We start from the raw sequence: 20,863 nt of genomic DNA on the forward strand, positions 1-20,863 counted from the left end.
CTTTCTTTCTCAAGTGGCTTTATTGGCATGACTGCATATGTTGCCAAAGCGCATTAACACAAACTAAACAATCATAACAAACGTAAATGAACAAAACAAACAATAACAATACAAAAGGGTAGTGAGAACAAGAGGGGCCGTGGAAGGGAGGTAAGAGCAATATAACATATAAACATACAACAAATGAATTATGAATTAATAAACATTGATTATTAGCCATGTGGGACGGGGGGCTCACAAAGTTGTGGAGCTCATGGCAGGCTTGCTTGCTCTACAGCAGTCCTCCCTCACTCACAGTCAGACCGAAAGTCTCTCTAAGAAGTCACTTAAATAGAGGAACTTTGGGAGTGTTTGTCCCGTTTTGTCCAGTCTTGTTGATTTTCCTCTCTCTCTCTCTCTCTCTCTCTCTCTCTCTCTCGTCCATCTGTCCATTTGCAAGTTGAGCAGAGCACAGTGACACAGATACTGAGTGGGAAATTAGCCTGCTGCTGTGACATTCAGTCTAAGTGTGTGTTGGTGTGTGTGTGTGTGTGTGTGTGTGTCTTCCGTTAGTATTCACGTAAATATACATAAAGCAGTGCATATGTATGTCGCCATATGTGTATACATACATACACCATGTATATCTGATTTTCTGGTAAAGAGTGCATTCACTACTGCAGTCATCAGATCTTGACCCAGCTGAACTTCTGGACAAATGTGACTGACTGGCAATATCCACCACCATCTTTACCAAAACAACAAACGAGTGAATATCTTTTGGAAGAATGGGGTTCTGGCGGCTTTTTAGCTGTAATGTCTGCTGTCTAATAACTTCTACACCCTTTTTTCCTCTCTGTCCTACTGTTATTACAGACATGTCTAAACTAGTCGCGGCCCCTCCATTCATCCATAGAATTGTCACTTCTGTCGAGCCTTGACCTTTAACCCACATTGACTGTTGTTTCTTAAATAACTGTTCTTATCTAGTGACATAGACAATATATTGTTGAATAAGGCTCTGTTCCTGTCTATCTATCTATCTATCTATCTATCTATATCCATCCACCCATCCATCCATCTAGTGGGAAATTAGCCTGCTGCTATGACATTGGTCTTCAGCGTGTGTGGTGTGATGAGATGAGATTTGTGTTTCAGTGCTTGCCTTTGTTTGGCCCCGCTCTGTCTGCCCAGATGGTGATATCTAGTGATTATCTCTGCATGTATTTCCTCGTCCATCCTGCAGCCCTTCTGGGTCAGTCAGGTCCCACCCTGTCAGTGCCACCCTCCACGGTGCCACATCGATTACACTCCCCCGGGAAACACACGCCCACATGGCCAGGATCACATCAGCAAGGCACCACAGAACAGTTTTGAACTTCTCTCAGCACATTTTCATGCCCTGGCCAAAGCACCGAGGTGACCCCTGACCTGGCCCTGGGACCTCTTACCCTGCGTCTGTCCCTTCTGATGCTTTCTGACCTCAAGGATTATAAATCACTGCCTCAGAAATAGACTGAAATTTTGCCTTTTTGAAATTCAATCAGAATCTCTCTCTAAAAAATTTAATTAATATATCTTACGTTCACATCTAATTCTTTTGAGGAGCAATCGAGGAAGTGAGAGCACAAAGTGGCATAAGAAGAGAGAGGGGAATAGGTAATACTGATGTCTAATAAGGAAGGAGCAATATGCTCTTGCTCATGCAGCATGTGTTTGATACTTTGTAGTCACATTAGTAATGAATAGTGATATAGGAAGTTGTGAATCATAACAAATAACGGGGCCAACAGCTCTAAATACTGTAGTATTTTACATTTTTAGGTTCCAGCTTCTGAAATGTGAGGTTTGGATGCTTTTCTTTATCATATATGATAGTAAACCAAATATCTTTGGGTTTTCAACCATTGGTTGAATAAAATGAGATATCTGAAGACGTCACCTTTGAGCATTTTTCACTGTTTTCTGACCAAACAATGAATGATTAATAGAGAAAGTAATGAGCAGATTAATCAACAATGAAATCAATCGTTATTTCCAGACCTAGTAATTACAAGTGTACAAATGAAGGAGGGAGACTCTGACTCTGTCTCTGCGGTGATTTTCTTCACTTTCCTCATTGCTTTAAGGACCTAACATCCATGTTGAGCTACAGTGTGATCATGCATTATCAATTAATCATGCATCTAACTTACTGTAAATTTCAGACCGATGTGTTAAACCGATCCATCATCTTGGTTGTACTGTGTCGTGATTTTCTGCAAATCACAGCTCTGCCTTCTGGGGTATCTGGCGTGCTGGTGTGCGCAACCGGTGTTGTCACTTGTCAGTCAGCTGTCACTTAATATCTTGCGCTGCTGAATTAAAACACACAGGAAAAGACTGAGGAGATTTGTTTTTTCATTTTATCAAGACAACAGATATTCAGATGTTTCATATTCCTTGGCTCTAGAAGGAATTCCTGGCAGTCGGCAAGGATTATTCTAGCTCCACTGCCAACACACACCTACCCTCACATGTCCGCAGACACACACACATTCACATGCACATTACCTGGGGGGTCTGAGCTACCCCTCCACAGGCCTTCACCCCACATGCTCATCTCAATTAATCACCCAACAAAACAGATGTCAGGAACAAAGGAATGATCTCCAGGCCTGTAGGGTAAAAGAGGGAGGAGGAGAGGGAGGAAAAATGAAAGGATGGCAGGAGAACTATAGGAAAAAGGAGAGGGAAGTGTCAGTGCTTTTAGAGCTGGGTGGTTTGTATGAGGCAGGTGATCGGAGGTTGGAGGGGAAGTTATAGTGGGATGTGTTAGCTGTTTATGCGCATCAAGCCCAGCGCTACTGTTACTGTACAATACAAGATTAAACTGTAAAAGAGTAGGAAAAAGAAAAAGTCACGATGTAAGAGAGGGAGAGGGAGAGAGAGATGGGGAGAGAGTGAGAAAACAACAAAGCCCTGGAGATGAAAGACGGTCTACAAAACAATGGATACAAAATAATGCTCTGCGGTGTGCAGAAATAGAGCAAAGATTGAAAACCTGCCAAGATAAAGACAAACCCCCGCTTTTGAACTGTCACTTCACCGCGATACTGTCAGAAAACAAATGGCAATCTTGACAGGTTTCAGCTGCTTTGAAAGAGACAGAATCATATTTTATTCACAAACGCATATTTTATGGCTTTTATAGCAAAGATCGTAACCTGTTGTTAAGCACTGAATTCTTGAATCTTGTGCTAAATTATTGACATCTACATAATGTACAGATGGAGGGGGAGGAAGGGAGGGGAAAGCAGAGGAAATAGGGAGGAAAGAGGAGCGAGGGTTGGGAGAAATAGAAAGGAGGAGGAAGAGCTGCAGAAATGATGAAAGAGCCCAAATCTCTACATTTTTGTGTTGTTTTTAGTAAGCACACTGTCATTTTTACATGAACCCATGAAAAACGCCGCAAAAACACAGTCTGAGCATTACCGGGAGAGCCATCAATCTGCAGGCATTATCTCTCCACCGTTTCTTTTCTTCCATCCACCCATCCCTCTAGAGCAGCAGTCCTCTGCCTCTCTTTCCGTCTGCCTGTAGAGTGTGGACAGTGAGAGTTACAGCTCGCATCAATAACAGCCAGATAACAGCCCAGTCTTCAGTCTTCAAGCACAGCCTTAAATCACATCAGCCCTGGAGGGAAGCAAATGAAGAGAGAGGAGGAGGAGAGAGGGAAAAGCTTAGCACTTATAAGACACACTACAACAACAACAACAGTGCAGCATTGGGAAAATACACACAAGTGGAACAGAACTGTATTGGGGAAAGAAATTACAAGAACTCAACAATTTATGCAGCATAAAAACAAGGCTCTGTGTTGTAACAGAGTTCACACAGCGAGCAACACGCTGAGAGAGGAGAGAAAAGCAGACATGATGACTGAGAGTTTGTGTGTGTGCATGCATTTGCATATGTGTCGCTGTATGTCTTCAGGTCCATTTTTCTGTATGTTTGTTCTGACAGCAGCACATTACCGAGCTGCAGTACACGACATGAAAAAGCACTTAATGAAGCGCTCCATCCCACTGGCGTATGTTGATCCACAGCATCACACTGGGAAAACGCTGATCCCAGTTGTAGGCATTGAACTAACACACACAAATTCGCACGAGTTCTCGTGTTTTAAAGGGTATTTCTGTCTTATTACAACTTGGGTCTTGGCTTCATAGTTTTGCCCGTCATTCCTGTCCTGAATGTAATCACCAAGGCAATCATTTTCTGTTTGAATTTCAAATCAAGTGGTTTAGATCTGTTGTTCCAAATATGATAAATATATTATTTTACAACTTGCTATAGGCTGTCTTTGCTGTAATTACCTTACACTTGACGCAGTCTGCGCCATGTATTTTACCTTCACTTCCTCATTGTGAAAAATCTCATACCCCCAAGAAAGAGTACCAATTCTTAAAGTAGGTCGTCAGTAGACAAGGTAATCAGCATTCAGCAGTATATCAAATCTGTGTGCTTTTTATTTAGTAAGTATCCACAATGAAATACAGACCAAGTAAAGTAAGTTTGTTTAGTTAAATTTTTACACTCAACGACTCTGTGCTCTTTTTCAAACTTGTAACGAGGCTTACAGCCCACAACATTGTCAATATAAAAATGGTCTGCAGTGCACAAAAGACTGGGAACCATTTGTTTAAATAGGTCTGGGTATCACTGGACAAGCTGAAAATAACCCGTATTCACAGTTTGCTTTTTTACAACCCATCTAGTCATCCGGCTGCTCCTGCTACTTTCTCAAGCCAACGCTGATATAGCAGCAACTACTTTGAGATTATGTCATGACTAACAGAAACAATAGCTAATATCAAAATGTGAACCAGTTTGCAATCTACCTGAATCACCTTTTAAAGGGGCCATGTGTAGTTTTCAATGGTCTCTAGCAGTGAGTTTTTAGATTGCATCCACTACATTTCCAAGCATGTGCTCCTGCGCATGCTTGAATTCATGAGCGAGCACTCTGTCGGCCAAAACAGACACAAGATAGCATCACACAAAATGCTGGAAACTCATGTAAGCTCCCACTGCAATGCAACAGTAATATTTTTATAAGCTTGAACTAATCCATGCTTGTTACATGATAATGCCACATGACTGCGTTTAGTCAGCGTTGTGAATCTGTCATAGGAGAGGCTCAGCAATGTCAGCACAGCTAAATTTACTGATAATAGCTAAAAATGGTTAGTGAGCTACACTAAATATTTTATACGAGATTGTTATGGGTGGTTTGGTGTGGGGACAGAGGACCCAAATGCAGTACTCAGAGCGAAGGAGGTTTATTGAGGGAAAAGGGGGTTGAGGGACTGGAGGGAGGTGGATGCCGGGGAAACCGACATGACTGGGACCAGGGAGCCGGGGAACACTGGGGCCGAGGAAGCGGCGAGGCAAGGAAGGACTGGGAGGACGCCGTGAGGGAAGTCCGAGGAGGAGGGGACCGGAGGAAGAGCCCAGCCGACTGGACAGAGGACGAGGGTGAGTGAACCTGGGAGGAAAGCAGACAGAAAGACAGGGTTAGTGCAAGGAATAACTGGGGGCTGGAAAACAAAGGTTATTTAAACCTGAGTATGAGAGGTTGGGAGCAATGACGATCAAGCAAGTTTGGTGTGAAGAACCGGGGTTGAAATACAGGCAGGGATGAGGTTGACTACTGGCAGGTGTGGCAGGCTGACGAGGTGGCTGATGAGGTGCAGGTTGTTTGCTGGGCTCAGGAGCAGAGGGAGAGCACACACACGGAGGCAGGCAGAGAACAGAAGACCAAGGAAAAAAGCAGAACTGGAGAGGAGAATACACCAGGACACTCGCCATCAGCCAGGCTGCCACCACAACAGGGCCCCCTCCTCAACAGATGCCTCCTGGCGGCCTTCCCACTGGACTAGGCAGGGCTTGGCAGACGAACGTCGGGGGGGGGAAAGTCGCACTGGGGGTCTGGCTGGTGGGGGTCCAGGGTCCAAAACAGGGAATTCAGAGAGGGTTTCAGGACTGGGAAGGGTCAGGCAAACAGGCAGGGCTGAACTGAGGACATAGGGCCAGAGGGCAGAGCTGGGGGACCAGGGAGATCCAGCGGGCAGCCCGAGGGCTGACTGGGAGAGCCAGAGAATTCGTGCCAAGAGAGCACGAGGAGCAGGGGTAGGCCGGACCGCCGGCGGGGCTGAAGCCGGTCGATCCGCCAACAGGGTACGAGGGTCGGCTGAGGGTTAGTGGCGCTTGCAGGCCGGGGATCACAAGGGACAGGCCGGGGGACCTGGACCAGGAGGGATAGCCGGACAGGCCGGGGGCCAGCATGAGGAGCACTGGGGGAATTCAGAGCCAATAGCAGGGATTCCTTGAGACGACCCACATCCCAAAGCAGCTCAGCCATACCTGGAGCACACAGCAGGCGCAGTGGTTGATCCAGAGCCTTCTCGAAGCAGGCTAGTGTATTCAGCCTCTCGTGCCAATCCTCTGCCCTTAGTCCCTGAGGAGAAGTCCCTGAAGGTCCTCACCTGGCACAGATCCTCTGGGGAAGGGCTAATGGCCGCCGGGCCCATCTCCGGTTCGGTCCAACAATCGCTGAGCACAGGCCGAGGTAACGGCCCAGACGCAGACACCGGTAGAGACTCGCTCGGGGGCTCCTTGGTGGGGGGGGGGGGGAGGGGCTAGGGCGTGGAGGAAGCTGGCATCCCAGGGTGGGACGAAATCCCTTAAGCGAGGCTCAGCCCACAGCAGCTGTTGAGCCCTGGTGCAGAAAGCTTCCTTCAGGCCATCATTTATGGCTCCCTTCCACAGCTCTTTCAGCTTGAAGAAGTCCCGGAGCCAGGACTCAAATTCAGAGGAGTCGGAGGAGAGGGGTGAGCGTGCTGGGTCCATGTTGAGTGAACCTGGGAGGAAAGCAGACAGAAAGACAGGGTTAGTGCAAGGAATAACCAGGGGCTGGAAAACAAAGGTTATTTAAACCTGAGCATGAGAGGTTGACACCAGGTTAGGAGCAACGACGATCAAGCAATAATGGTGTGGAGAACCGGGGTTGAAATACAGGCAGGGATGAGGTTGACTACTGGCAGGTGTGGCAGACTGACGAGGTGGCTGATGAGGTGCAGGTGCGGGTCGTTGGCTGGGCTCAGGAGCAGAGGGAGAGAGAGCACACACAGGGGAGGAAACACAGGGAGGCAGGCAGAGAACAGAGAAAACCAAGGAAAATGCAGAATAACTGAAGAAAAGGAGAAAAAAACAGGACACTCACCAGTTGCTACACTTTGTAAAAGTTAGACCGCAGTGAATGGGTTTTCCACTGTCCTGCTGTCCTGCACCGTTTTGTTGCATTATTGTGAATAATGTGGTTTACGTAAGATACAATGACTGAGACCAGAGAAGAAGCTGTGTACCAGTAAAATGACAATAAATCTAAATTGAACATTATGAAGCAAACAACGGTGGATCTGTGCTATAGCTGGCTGCCCGTGCCTTGTATCATAGGCTAGTATAAACAAAGCGTTACATAATTCCTTGCAGGCTAAAATCAACACTTTGAAATAATACTGGTGGTACACTGGAAAGTAATATGGGTCGTGTTAGCTAGTGAAGGAATGTGGAAAGCCATAACTATAGAATTTTGCAATATTTTTTGCAATGACGTTAACAACTGGATGGCGTTAGCCGACAAGCTAGCATTATTCAACTTGAGCCAACTAAAGCACAAAATCACTGTGCATTCCACAGGCTTTTCAGTAATGTTAGTTCACCTGTCCATTAGGATGAAAGCCAACTCGTAGATCTGATTCCCATTTGGCCTGACGTCCTTCAGCACATAACACTTTTATTTTGTTTTTTATCCTTACATGCTGGAGTCTGTATTGTGACCAAGTCGTTTTTTGGTCTTAGTGGAATCCATTTCAGATGGGGTGTTGTTGCTGTATGTACATGTACACACAGCAGCAACACCCCGAGCCTCTTACCTACTGATTCTGATATGTATAATATGTATATTCTTCAGATAGTACACAGAATAGGGGGTGTTCCAAGAGACCGAGAAAGCAGGTGAGTGGTTAATTATTATGTGAGGTTACAACCCGTTCACATATAGGCAATAAATAAGTGGTTAATTGATAAGTGATTTCTTTAAAAAACTACATATAGGCCCTTTAAGTTCAGACCTTCATCTTAGAGCTCAGGATGTCTCCTTTCTTTCACTGCCCCCTACTATGCCTCTTTTTGCTCTGTCACTCACAAAAACCTCTACACCTCAACCCACATCTCAGTCATCGCTCCTCATTTGTCTCATTTGCTTCTTCACAATTATCTCCCTCCCTCCCTCTGTCTCAGGCTCCTTCTCTGTCTCTCCACATTATGATTCAGTGACACTTTCACTTCAGCGCATGCCAACAGGAGCACAGAACACAACACACATACAGACAGTTGGAGGGACTGTACAGACTTATAGGAGGTCTACTTCAGTCCATACTCCACAGTAAACAGTGTGTGTGACATCCTCTGAGCTGAGGTCAGAGGTCAGCCGGTGTTACAACTCCCTGTGTACCCTCTGTGCTGCCAGGGTCACACATCCTTCACAGACAGCTGCTGTCCATACTGTCCATACTGTTGTGAGGTATGGATCAGAACAGCTAAAGAGATTTAAAGGGATTTACCCTACTCTACACACACACACATAGATAGGAAGGCTCAAGAACTTAGCGCTATCAGAGTGTTTATTAGTGCAGCGGTGTTTGATAATGTCCTTGTGTCCAGCCACATAGTAACTGACCTCCTGACCTTTGCCCTGCACTCATCACCTGTCAACCCCGTTTACAGAAGAGGTCAGAGGTCACCGGGGGGACCTCCCAGTCACACTCCCAGATGGAGCACTTTTAGAAGCAGGGACAACACCTGTTAAACACACACACACACACACACACACACACACACACACACAGCAAGACTGTCCTGTAAGTGACTTTCTCTTCCTCTGTGTGATAAATTGAAAAGCATACATGTCCTGTGAGCGACAATGATTCTGACTCACAGCTCTGTGGAGACGCAACACACACTATGCTCTGTTTGACATGTCATGTGAGTTCAGTCACTCACAGAATGCGCACTGTATGAAGGATGACCGGTCACAACTCACTAACTCCGAACACAATGGCAGGTGGTCACAGTCACACAGTAGTGTGTGTGTGTGTGTGTGTGTGTGTGTGCATATACATTAACCACAAACTGAATGAATATGTGACTCAACAGTTTCCATTGTGCAGTGAATGTTTCTAACAAATATCTGCATCCAAGACAAAAACACACATTTTGAAAAACTTGTAAATGTGTGATAATGAAACAGATATTGCTCTCTGATACAATACTATCTGACAAACAAATGCAGTTGGCTGCTGGGTTTCCAAATTACTTCTCATATGCTCTTGTGTGTGTGTGTGTGTGTGTGTGTGTGTGTGTGTGTTTGGTGAGCTGTCACAGGAGATCTGGTGAGAGTGGGCTAATTGGAGTTAATTCACCATCTGTCTGTGTGAGCCAGCAGACAGGGTCATTAGCAGAGACAAGTCCAGCCACAGGGGAGGCCAAGAGGGGAATCACCATCCCTCACTTTCCCTCCCTATCATTAGTTTCCCCCTTTCTTCCCGTCTACCAAACTGTCTCTTATCTGTCTGTCTTTTCATCTATTTGATCCTCCTTAATGGCATTTTTCAGATCCTGTTGTCTAAACTTCTTCCCTCTGCAAAGCAGACATTTTTAATTCTTTGTTTGGCATACCGATTCTGTTGTATGCAAAAGATTGTTTGAAGTGGTGATGATAGAACTGAGTGTAGAGGGAGGGATCAGTCAGTGAGAGAGCCGTTTTCTTTTTCATCGACTGTTTTGTCAGATGAGCACTGCCCTCTGCTGGCCAGATGTGAGCCTGAGATCACAGCGCTGAGCAGTGATAAATAGAGATAAAAGAGAAACAGTTATTTTCCTGTCCTCCTGTCTATCTCTCAAAAGTAAATATTTATGTCAGTGAAGATGTCATTGCATCAGAATGATAAATCCATGTGTCACTGTTTAAAAACGAGATAGAAAATGTTTAACAGTGTACTCTGTAAGTATTTTCTGATGTGAACTATGGCTACGGTTTGGATGACAGTGATTGAAAATGCACAAGGCTGCACTTTTTCTTCATGGCACATATGAATTTCAACAGTACAGAGTAATACATTTTAAGAGATTGGACAGGATTCACAGTTACGCTTCTACCGTTTGAACTGTAATTTGTTGACAGAGCATGTCATTGTGATGCAGAAAATAAAAAGACAAGACTGTTTTACAACACTGTAGAGCACAACAGGGAAAATTACAAAATTAGAAATGTAAACATGGGAAACACTCCTTAGGCTGACCTTACTGTCTGTTGGGCCACAGATTCTCACCTACATCACATCAGATATCTTCACCAATTCAGGACACATTTACAAAAATAAAATGTCTAATAGACATGTGTAGAAAATATATACTGATAGATTAGGACAATGTGCTCAACCATTTTGTATCACTTATGCAATGAACTAATGCCGAGATGTTTTGGGGTGTGAGACAATTCAACAAAGAACCAGCATAATACATGTGACAATACATGACATAAGCAATTGATAATGTAGGAAACAGCAGACTATTGTACATAATCATTTGCGTGAATGTGTCAAAGCGTTTGGAATTTGTTCAAAACAATGGGGAATTGCTTTTATGTTGTGCACAAGTAACTAGATGCTGTGGACGCTGAACAACTAGTTTTGAGAATTTCAATTCTGATCTGAGAAATGTACCAAAGCGACTGAGAAAAAATATTTAACTTATATGTTATAATTTGTCCAAGGCGTTTGTTGCATGTTTAACCTCTTTCTCCGTGTATTTCTTGCATTTTTCTCCACTGTTGGCTGTCATGAAACAAAATGAAATTAAAACAATCTTTAAAGAATGTCTGACATTGCTGAGAGGGAGGACTATAGTGTTTATTTATAGGGAAACATTACCCAAGAGTCTCTGCATACTTCACAGATCAAAAATAAACATCAGACTAGTGTTGGTGCTTAGTTGTATGCATATATACACACGCAAAGGCAGATTCCCACTCATCTATTAAAATGAAAAATCTTGATATAACAAAAACAGAATTAAAGTTAATAGCTGCCAGGTATAAGTCAGGTGAATGCTATACTCCACCAACATTTTTGAGAAAATACACTGGATTCCTAACTCAGACTATTAAATCTCTGCATGTTCATGTTGCATGGAGGGAAGACAGATGATTGAGATGTTTTGAGGCCACTTCAGACCCGGACCACCCACACAGATCCAGGCCTGATCTGTCTCCTAGAGATGTGCTTTGTGGAGTCTCTGTATCAGTGCAATGAGCTACTGCACAGAGATCAATGAAGAGGAAACTTTACATTTGGAAGACACATATTTAGCATTTTTAATATGACCATTCAATTGGTTCTTTTTACATTGAGGTAATATTTGCCTTCAGTTGTCCTGGAACAGGCTGTGATCACCATAGTCCATCTTAGCCCAGGCCAGTATAGGCTCCTCTCCATCTCTATGTGGTCTTGTATACTGTAATTTGCCCAGAATGAAAGCCTAGCTGTACGCCTTTTCATTACAGAACGCTGTGCACATGCCACACCAACAAAAGATGAATCAGTCAGTGGGAAGCTACAACTCAAGGCATTTTCTCAACTCTGCTTGATGGGTCATATATTTTGCCTTTGTGAATTTTAAATGTTTTCATTTAATGATACCAGACCATTCTCCATAGGTGTTTTCATCTCTGTCAACACCAAAGAAGAAAAATACAGTACAGAGGTTTGAGAGTGCAGTTATAATGTGGTGTTTTTTTGTTGCCACAGACTGATTCTCCACTTATTACGTATTCTACAACCTCTGTCTTGTACTCAACATCTCCACAGTACTTTTTTGGCAGTGCAAATTGTGCCTGACACAACATCAAAAAAGTTCACTGCATTAATATACAGTCGCAGGAAAAAGTATGTGAACCCTTTGGAATTACCTCGATTTCTGCATAAATTGGTCATAAAATGTGATCTGATCTTCATCTAAGTCCCAACAATAGACAAACACAGTCTGCTACCACAAAAACAATGTTCATGTCAAGCATGTTACATGTTTTCTGTAGTTGCAGACCTGAACAACGGTCAGGAGGAATTTTGGTCACCATTCCTCTTTACAAAACTGTAAAGAGGAATGGTTCAGTTCACCAATGTTCTTGGGATGTCTGGTGTGAATTGCTCTCTTGAGGTGATTCCACAGCATCTCAATCGGGTTGAGGTCAGGACTCTGACTGGGCCACTCCAGAAGGCGTATTTTCTTCTGTTGAAGCCATTCTGTTGTTGATTTAATTCTCTGCTTTGGGCCATTGTCCTGTTGCATCACCCATCTTCTGTTGAGCTTCAATTAGCGGACAGATTTCTTGAATACATTTTTTCGTCAATGATAGCAACCCTGAGGCAGTGAAGCAACCCCAAACCATGATTCCTCCTCCACCATACTTCACAGTTGGGATGAGGTTTTGATGTTGGTGTTCTGTGCCTTTTTTCCTCCACATGGAGGGTTGTGTGTTCCTTCCAAACAACTCAACTTTGGTTTCATCTCTCCGCAGAATATTTTGCCAGTAGTGCTGTGGAACATCCAGGTGCTCTTTTGCAAACATCAGACATACAGCAATGTTTTTTTTGGACAGGAGTGGCTTCTTCTGTGTTGTCCTCCCATGAACGTTATTCTTGTTCACTGTTTTACGTATCATAGAGTCGTCAACAGAGATGTTAGCCAGGATGGCCACTCCTAGGGAGAGTAGCAACATTGCTAAACTTTGATGAACATCAAGGCTTTTAGAGATACTTTTGTAACCGTTTCCATGCAAGTCAACGATTCTTAGGTCTTCTGAGAACTCTTTTGTTCCAGGCATGTTTCACATCAGGCAATGCTTCATGAGAATAACAAAATTAAAATGAGTGGATTAGTGATTGGACTCAAGGTTGGCTTACTCCTGACTCCAGTTAGCTTTTGGAGAAATCATTAGCCTAGGGGTTCACATACTTTTTCCACCCTGAATGTTTACACACAATAAAAACATATAATTGTTTGTGTTTAAGCAGACTGTGTTTGTCTATTGTTGTGACTTAGATGAAGATCAGATCACATTTTATGACCAACCAGAAATTTAGGTACCTCCAAATGGTTCACATACTTTTTTCCTGCCACTGCATGTACCATATAAAAGAGGTAAAACATGAGTATTGTCTTATTCTTTTCATTATTTCCTGCATTTCTTTTAAATACAGGAGAACATTCTGTATTTATAGATGATTTTCAGTTTGGTATTATTATTATTTATTAATATCTAGGATGATTTATGATTTATACCTTTGGTCTGTCACAGTCTTCGTCTGTTTGACTGTTTGCAAAATCCCTGAAATAAAAAGCTTTAGAGACCTACATGGTGTAACATGTCTGGTGAAGGTTAGAGGAGCCAAATGGGGCGAGACCCTGAATGATTCAGAGGCCCAGAGCTAGCCAGGAACACTGAAACATGCCAGGAATTGTAGATATTTATTGTTTCAGGGCCCCGAGTGAGCTGTTGTCAGGGGGCTCAGGATTTGTAGCAGCGTAACTGAAGTCAAAGGTGATTCTACGGTAAGATTCACTTTAACTACAGTAACATGTCGTTGCTGGTACTGTTAGACAGACACATACATTTACACACTATAATATACAATACATCCAGGACATAAGACTGAGTAATGTTCATGTCAGTTGTAATCCAATATATAGTTAATTTTCTTAGACAAAGGCTTAATAAAAAGATCTTATGATCCACACCCATCTGCTGCTGAAAAACAACACATCACAGTTTATTCCGTCCATCATTGTTAGAAATGCACTTTGATCTGATCACTACTAGAAGTTTCTGAGCAGGCTAATACAAGCATTCTCTCTCCTGTGTTAAATTTATATCCCTTACACAAGAATGTGTCTTATGATGTGATATTTCAAAGTATATTCCTTCCCCCCAAAACCTTAATTATATCACTTCCCAAGCAAATAAAAATATCAAATAGCTGAGCTTCAATTCAGCCTTTAAACCGATATAAAACAGAATAGATTAAATAAAGCAGAGAATGGCAGATCAAAACAAAATACACAGATGAGAAATAAAACGTCACATAGTTCCATGGCAAATATAAAAAATGGATGAATGTAATAGTATACACGAAAGACAAAAGAAATTATTCAATTAAGTTAAATATAAATTCAAAATATCGCAGTAGAGATGTAAAGTTATAGGCCTTTTTCACAGCAAAAATTTTGACTTCTTATGGTGGGAAAATCACAGGTGTAGCATAACGATGTTTTCGTTCTATTGATTTATTCATTCATATTTTATTATATACACCTGTGCTTTTCCCACTGCAACTACTGTATACTGTAGTGGATTGCATTTCATTGTGCACCTTGTCCGTCTCTTTTATTGCAGGTGTGTCAACCAATCGAAATCTTTGCACGACAACATTCAGTGCGTCTCTGACACTGTCTTGTCCTCTCAGCACTGAACCACTAACAATTACTGAAAAGAACCCGCTGTGTGTCCTCCCAGCAGTCAGAGGTGACCAGGTCAGTGAACGCCTCACTGCAGTAACTCTGGGCTTCCTGCCAGTTCAAAGACATTTACACCAAGTAGCACTCAATAGGGAACGCAGGTGACACAGCACAGTCCACTGTCTCTGGGTTGATACTGGGTGAGCGACTAATTTGACAGGGTTTACTCTACTTAGTGTAAGGATTCATAGAGACTGTTTTCAGCTGCACCTGGAGGATGAGGCAGCCTCTCTGGTTGCCAGTGGACCTTGAAAAGCTTCCAACAATAAATGTGGTTACATGACTTCTTGACAATCATTTAAATGTGGAGTAACCTTTACTCCAACATAGATTTCTCCAGCCAAGGCCTTCGCTAAAATGTTTATGTTGCTTATCTTTTCCAGGATGCAACATTATTCCAAAGGGGATATTTTTTCAAGTCAAAATATAACTACATGTAGGGGTATAGAAAGCAGTGTTAGTCAATGAGGGGCAACATAAAATATGTTTTATTATTACATATTTTAATCTGGTCCACCTAAACTTTTGTGTATATATTCTTAACACGTGGGAATATTTAACTGCTACCTGAAGTAATTTCCCAATGTAGGAGTGCGGAAAATCACAACAGATGTAGGGCAAGTCTTTTGGGATTCTCATCTAAAAAGTATTTATGCTTAAACAACAGTTAAAAATAATATTCTGTATCTGTATGTCAGTGTTAATATGTTATCCCATATTTTTTGTTTGCCTTGTTGCTGCTGTTGTTTTTTTTATTCTGTTAATTTTCTTACTTGCCAAATTTAAAAGGAAATGGGAAACCGACGGACTACAGGTTGAAAAACTGGTTGGTTTTACATAAGTTAGCAACATTTTTGTGCACTGAAGTGGTTGAATAAGAAAGAAACAAGAAATTTGTGTTTATCTCATCAACTGGTGATGTTTTTACCCACCAGGGGAAGCTACATTCATAATGCCAGTGTTACATTTTCTTTTATTTGTAACTAATACCTTGTTTGTTTGTTTGTTTGTTTGTTTGACAAAATGCTTAACCTACAATGAAATTGCTAATAGTTTCAACTCATTTTATTTACTCCTAAAGCATTTACAGTTTTTCTCAGTCGCATTGTCAGAGTTGAAATTCTCAAAACTACCTGTTCAGCCCAATATAAAAGCAGTTTCTCATTCTTTTGAAAAAATTGCAGATGCTGTTTCCTACATTATCAAGTGCTTATGTCATGTTGATCACAATGTATTATACTAGTTCTCTGATGAATAATCTCCCCATAACATCAACTTCATTGCACAAGTCACAAAATGCAAAATGGGTGGAAATGTTGTCATAATCTGTCATGCATGTTTTTTAAAAATGTCTATTATGCTTTTTTTTGTGTAAATGTGTCCTGAATTTATGAAGACATCCATTGTGACGTGGATGAGAATCTGTGGCACAACAGACAGGAAGGTCAGCCTAAGGGGTGTTACATGTTACAGTTCCCAATCGCTTTGGCACAATCATCAAATGACTATTAAACTTTGTCAAACTATATGAACATTAGGTCAGTTGTTCAAATGACTATAGTTATTTATAACTGCTTTGGCACAAAATGCACTGAGTAAGCCTTGCAGATCAAAATACTTTGCATGTGTTTGCTGTTGAATTATATTTCTCCCAAATGCAATTATACACATGTTCATTGGTTAAATCTCTACATGCTAAATAGAGCGACCAAAAATCATAATAACCTGTCACGCATATATTAGATACATAATAGTTAAGGGGTATTGTTTTAAAAGTTGTCAGATGGATAGGCTGAAACAGTTCAATTTCCTCACGATTTAGAGCAACCAAACACAGCTGCTATCCAATTTAGCTGACAGGTAAAACTCATAACTGATCAGTTCTCAAACACATTTAGACTGCAAGGGTAAGACTGAATATTACAGCTCTGTGTGTGACTATTGAGCATGCAGGAGACAGACAGGGGCAAGAGTCTGCCCGTGCAAGAGGAAGGGGCGTTAGAGTGCAGGGTGGTATGGTGAGGGGGAAAGGAAGACGGAGAGGGGACACAGAGGACGAGGAAGATCCAGAGAAAGGCAAAGACACGGAGAAATCTCAAATGAGATACATGCAACACTTACAGACCATGTAATCAACCATGGCCTAAGTATGATAGAGGCTGGTTGGAGAGTGCAGCCTAATATTATAAAACAGTGGTCTTTTTCTTTTCTGCGTCACAATTACACGGTCTGTCAACAAATTACAGTACAACCAGTAAAAGTTTACCTGTGAATCCTGTCCAATCTCTTGCAATGTATAAACTTTGTAGGCTACTGTTGAAAATGATATATGCCATACATTCAATGTAAGTTCTTATAGTTTCTTATAGCTGCTTACACACAAAATATTTACATGTCACACGATTTTTGAAAGCTCTTACTCAAAGAGCAAAACTACACACCAAATCTCCAAAACCATATGCTTTTTCTCAGCCTTTCACTCAGTTTTCAACTGCATAAAACGCTGTACAGAATTCTCTACCTAAGACACAAAAATCTAACAGGAAGTGACTTGCTTTCCTTTTCCAAACACAACCAATCAAAATGCTACACTTATTTACCAGGTCACACAAATACTCTTCACATGTGTAAACACTAATTGCTCAAATGATCTCTAACCAATCACTGCTTACGGCCTAGTAAATAGGTCAAAGGTCAGATGTACCTGTTTTGAACATTGGATGCCAACAATGGACAGAGAGCAAAGGAAGGCAGAGGCTGACAATGAGGACAAGTTCAAGGAGGACAAGTTGGGAGGAGGAGGAGGAGGAGGAGGAGGTCAAAGACGAGAAGGAAGGATCAGGGCCACACTTGTTGATCATGTAACGAACCACGAGTTGAACTTGACCATGACAACTTGAGTTGCTTTATAGTGGCTTCCATAACTCAAACCTTCAGAAATGAGAACAGGTATGCTACTGTATACATAACTGTGCTATTGTTACAATAGTAATGTTTTGCCAAATAAATATTTTCTGTTTCAACATTGCATTGGTGTTTACAGTGTACTTTTCAACCCCTCTCGGCAGATTACTTTCACTGTAGATCATTTTATGGAAATGTAATGTTACACATAACACTATGAAAGACAAAAGAGCTTCAGATTTAGAACAACAGTAAGTTAAGTACATGGCATTTCCAAAAAATTACTATTATGAAAAAAGTGTTTGTCATGCTTCAGTTTGAGATGTGTTTTGTTTGTGGCATCTTGAATGCAGTGTTTTCTTTTAAAGGAGATATGAGGCATTTTGCATTTTGTATGTGCAATTTTAGGAATTGTGTGTAGAGCTTTAAAAAAGTAAACAGTTTTGAAAACGTATGTAAGCAGTTGTAAAAAAAAACTGTAATAATAACAGTAATAGTAACGATACTTATTACTTCCACTAGGAGCCGCTGGCCCGTGGCTAAACTCGCTGTGAGCTAACAGAGCTGGTTTATTCATTTGTAGAGATCCGGGATGCTCCGACGCTGCCGGAGATGCCCCAGAAAAGAGCCTGGCAGTTACCTTTGTAGATGAAAGACCCTGGAAACAAAAAAGTTCTTGGATACGCTTTACGATGAGCAGGAGTAGACGATAAGTTGTTTTGGACATTTTGGACGAGGAGGCTGCTCGGCTGTAAAGCTCACAAGTTAGACAGCTATCGCAACGCCGACGTTTGCTAACGTTAGCGGCGCAATAGCGTTAGCCTAAGTTAGCTGCTAGGTAAATATTACGACTGCTTTTCGGAGCTTCCCGCATTTAGGTCCGCGTTGTTGACATAATAACTCTGCCGTTAGTAATCATTTTGTACCATCGTTTTATTAAATATAATAGCACGCTTCGCTCCTACGAGATGTGTGGGGTTTTGTTACGTTGCACACAAAGCTAACTGGCTATAGTTAGCCTGTTCGTATGCTAGCTGACATTAGCTAACGTTGCCGAGCCAGCCAGCAACTTCGGCAGGAGAGTTTCGGCGAGCTAACCACGACAGTATTGTCGCTCACAATCAACTTCTGCCGTTAAAAGCAGTCAGCCTGCAGTCATGTTTGAAATGGAGACACATATATCGTGCCTTTTCCCGGAGATCCTGGCCATTATTTTCAGTTATCTGGACGTTAAAGACAAAGGAAGAGTAGCCCAAGTGTGCGCGGCCTGGAGAGACGCGTCCTACCACAAGTCGGTGTGGAGGGGGGTGGAAGCCAAGCTCCATCTGCGGCGAGCCAACCCGTCTCTGTTCCCCAGCCTGCAGACTAGGGGGATCAAAAAAGTTCAGATTCTCAGCCTGAGGCGAAGTCTCAGCTACGTGATTCAAGGGATGCCACACATCGAAAGCCTTAACCTGTGTGGGTGTTTCAACCTCACAGACAACGGACTGGGACATGCTTTTGTGCAGGACATCCCATCCCTGCGGGTGCTGAACCTCAGCCTTTGTAAACAGATCACGGACTCCAGCCTTGGCAGGATTGCCCAGTACCTCAAAAACCTGGAGGTGCTTGAACTTGGTGGATGCAGCAATATCACAAACACAGGCCTGTTGCTCATTGCCTGGGGCTTGCACAGACTCAAGAGCCTTAACCTGCGCAGCTGCAGGCATGTATCCGATGTGGGCATCGGTCACCTGTCAGGCATGACCCGCAGCGCTGCAGAGGGCTGCCTCTCCCTGGAGAAGTTAACCTTGCAGGACTGCCAGAAGCTGACTGACCTTTCCCTCAAACATGTCTCTAAGGGCCTTAACAAGCTCAGAGTGCTCAACCTCAGCTTCTGTGGGGGGATATCGGATGCAGGGATGATCCACTTGTCGCACATGACCCACCTGTGCAGCCTGAACCTGCGGTCGTGTGATAACATCAGTGACACAGGGATAATGCATCTGGCCATGGGCTCCCTCCGGTTGTCTGGTCTTGATGTGTCCTTCTGTGACAAGATTGGAGACCAGAGCCTGGCTTACATCGCCCAAGGGCTTTATCAACTCAAGTCCCTCTCTCTTTGTTCCTGCCATATCAGTGATGATGGCATTAACAGGATGGTGCGCCAGATGCACGAACTCAAGACACTCAACATTGGACAGTGTGTGAGGATCACAGACAAAGGGTTGGAGTTGATAGCCGACCACCTGACCCAGCTGACTGGGATTGATCTATATGGTTGTACTAAGATCACCAAGAGGGGTCTGGAGAGGATAACGCAGCTCCCGTGCCTTAAAGTGTTAAACTTGGGACTGTGGCAGATGACTGAGAGTGAGAGAGTGAGGTGAAACCTCTCCTTTTTAGTATACACGTGTTTCATTGTGTATAGAGCTCAGTTGTGTACTGAGACGGGCTGCCTGTATCCATTCTCAATTTTACCATCTATGCTGTGACGAAAAATTAGGAGAGACTCTGCATCGATCACTGGAATATTGTTCACCTCCGCTGCAATACTCCACTCTTATGTTTTCAGTCTTGTTGTCTTGATGTGCATTGTTTAATCTCAGCCTGTGTACAGTTCTTACTATCTAGCTACCTCACCCATCAAACACAGGAGTGCCTACTATCGCTGAATACTAGATTACATTGCATATTTTTGTGACTCGCATACCAATGCAGATTTTGATGTTTTTAAAAAATCTCACTGCAGAATACTAGCTAGGCATTTTAACTCTTAACAGAAAGGCTGGTGTACCTTGGATTGAAGTTTTGATAGAATGCTTTTTTGGCTGATGTATTTTTACTTATGTAACCAATATATTTTTTTTGTATTGAATGGCCGTTGACAAAATTGTACTTCAAATTGAAGTGGGTGGATCACTCCTGTCTGTCTTTGTTTACCTGTGTAGTTGGCTATGTTTCATATTCCTGAGGAAATAAGTATGTATCAGATGTTCCAGTATCCTACTTTTGTCAAAGGATCATCAATACACCTACAGTACAGCATAGTAATTAACAGCTGCCAAGGCTATATGCAATACCTTTTAAAACTGTTTATCAGCGTTTTTTTTTCTCCTGGGGAGCTTCCAGCGATAGCGACAGAGTATTTGTTTAAAAAAAGCAGTAATTTAAGATCGTTTTATATTCATACAGTAGTGATATTTATGAATAAAGATGGCAAATATGTTTCAGCTTTGTTTTTCCGAACTGTTATTTGATTCAGGACTTGACCATACAGCTCTAAGGTTTGTGCAGTTAGATAAAGAGTTTCCTATACAAA

The 20,863-nt window shown here is 42.5% G+C and overlaps 2 protein-coding genes across 2 annotated transcripts in view; one reads left to right on the plus strand and one right to left on the minus strand.

Moving 5' to 3' along the window:
• The window catches only part of LOC123961427 (zona pellucida sperm-binding protein 3-like), a gene marked incomplete in the record, with an annotated part of 791,580 nt that overhangs the window by 440,049 nt on the left and 330,668 nt on the right, over window positions 1-20,863 (minus strand).
• fbxl14a (F-box and leucine-rich repeat protein 14a) lies at window positions 18,111-20,774 on the plus strand. Its single transcript, XM_046036840.1, has one exon. It carries the CDS (start codon window positions 18,720-18,722, stop codon window positions 19,929-19,931), a length of 1,212 nt encoding a protein of 403 aa, XP_045892796.1. The 5' UTR covers window positions 18,111-18,719; the 3' UTR covers window positions 19,932-20,774.

This window comes from Micropterus dolomieu, linkage group LG22 (assembly GCF_021292245.1).
Source record: "Micropterus dolomieu isolate WLL.071019.BEF.003 ecotype Adirondacks linkage group LG22, ASM2129224v1, whole genome shotgun sequence".
Taxonomy (NCBI): Eukaryota; Metazoa; Chordata; class Actinopteri; order Centrarchiformes; family Centrarchidae; genus Micropterus; species Micropterus dolomieu.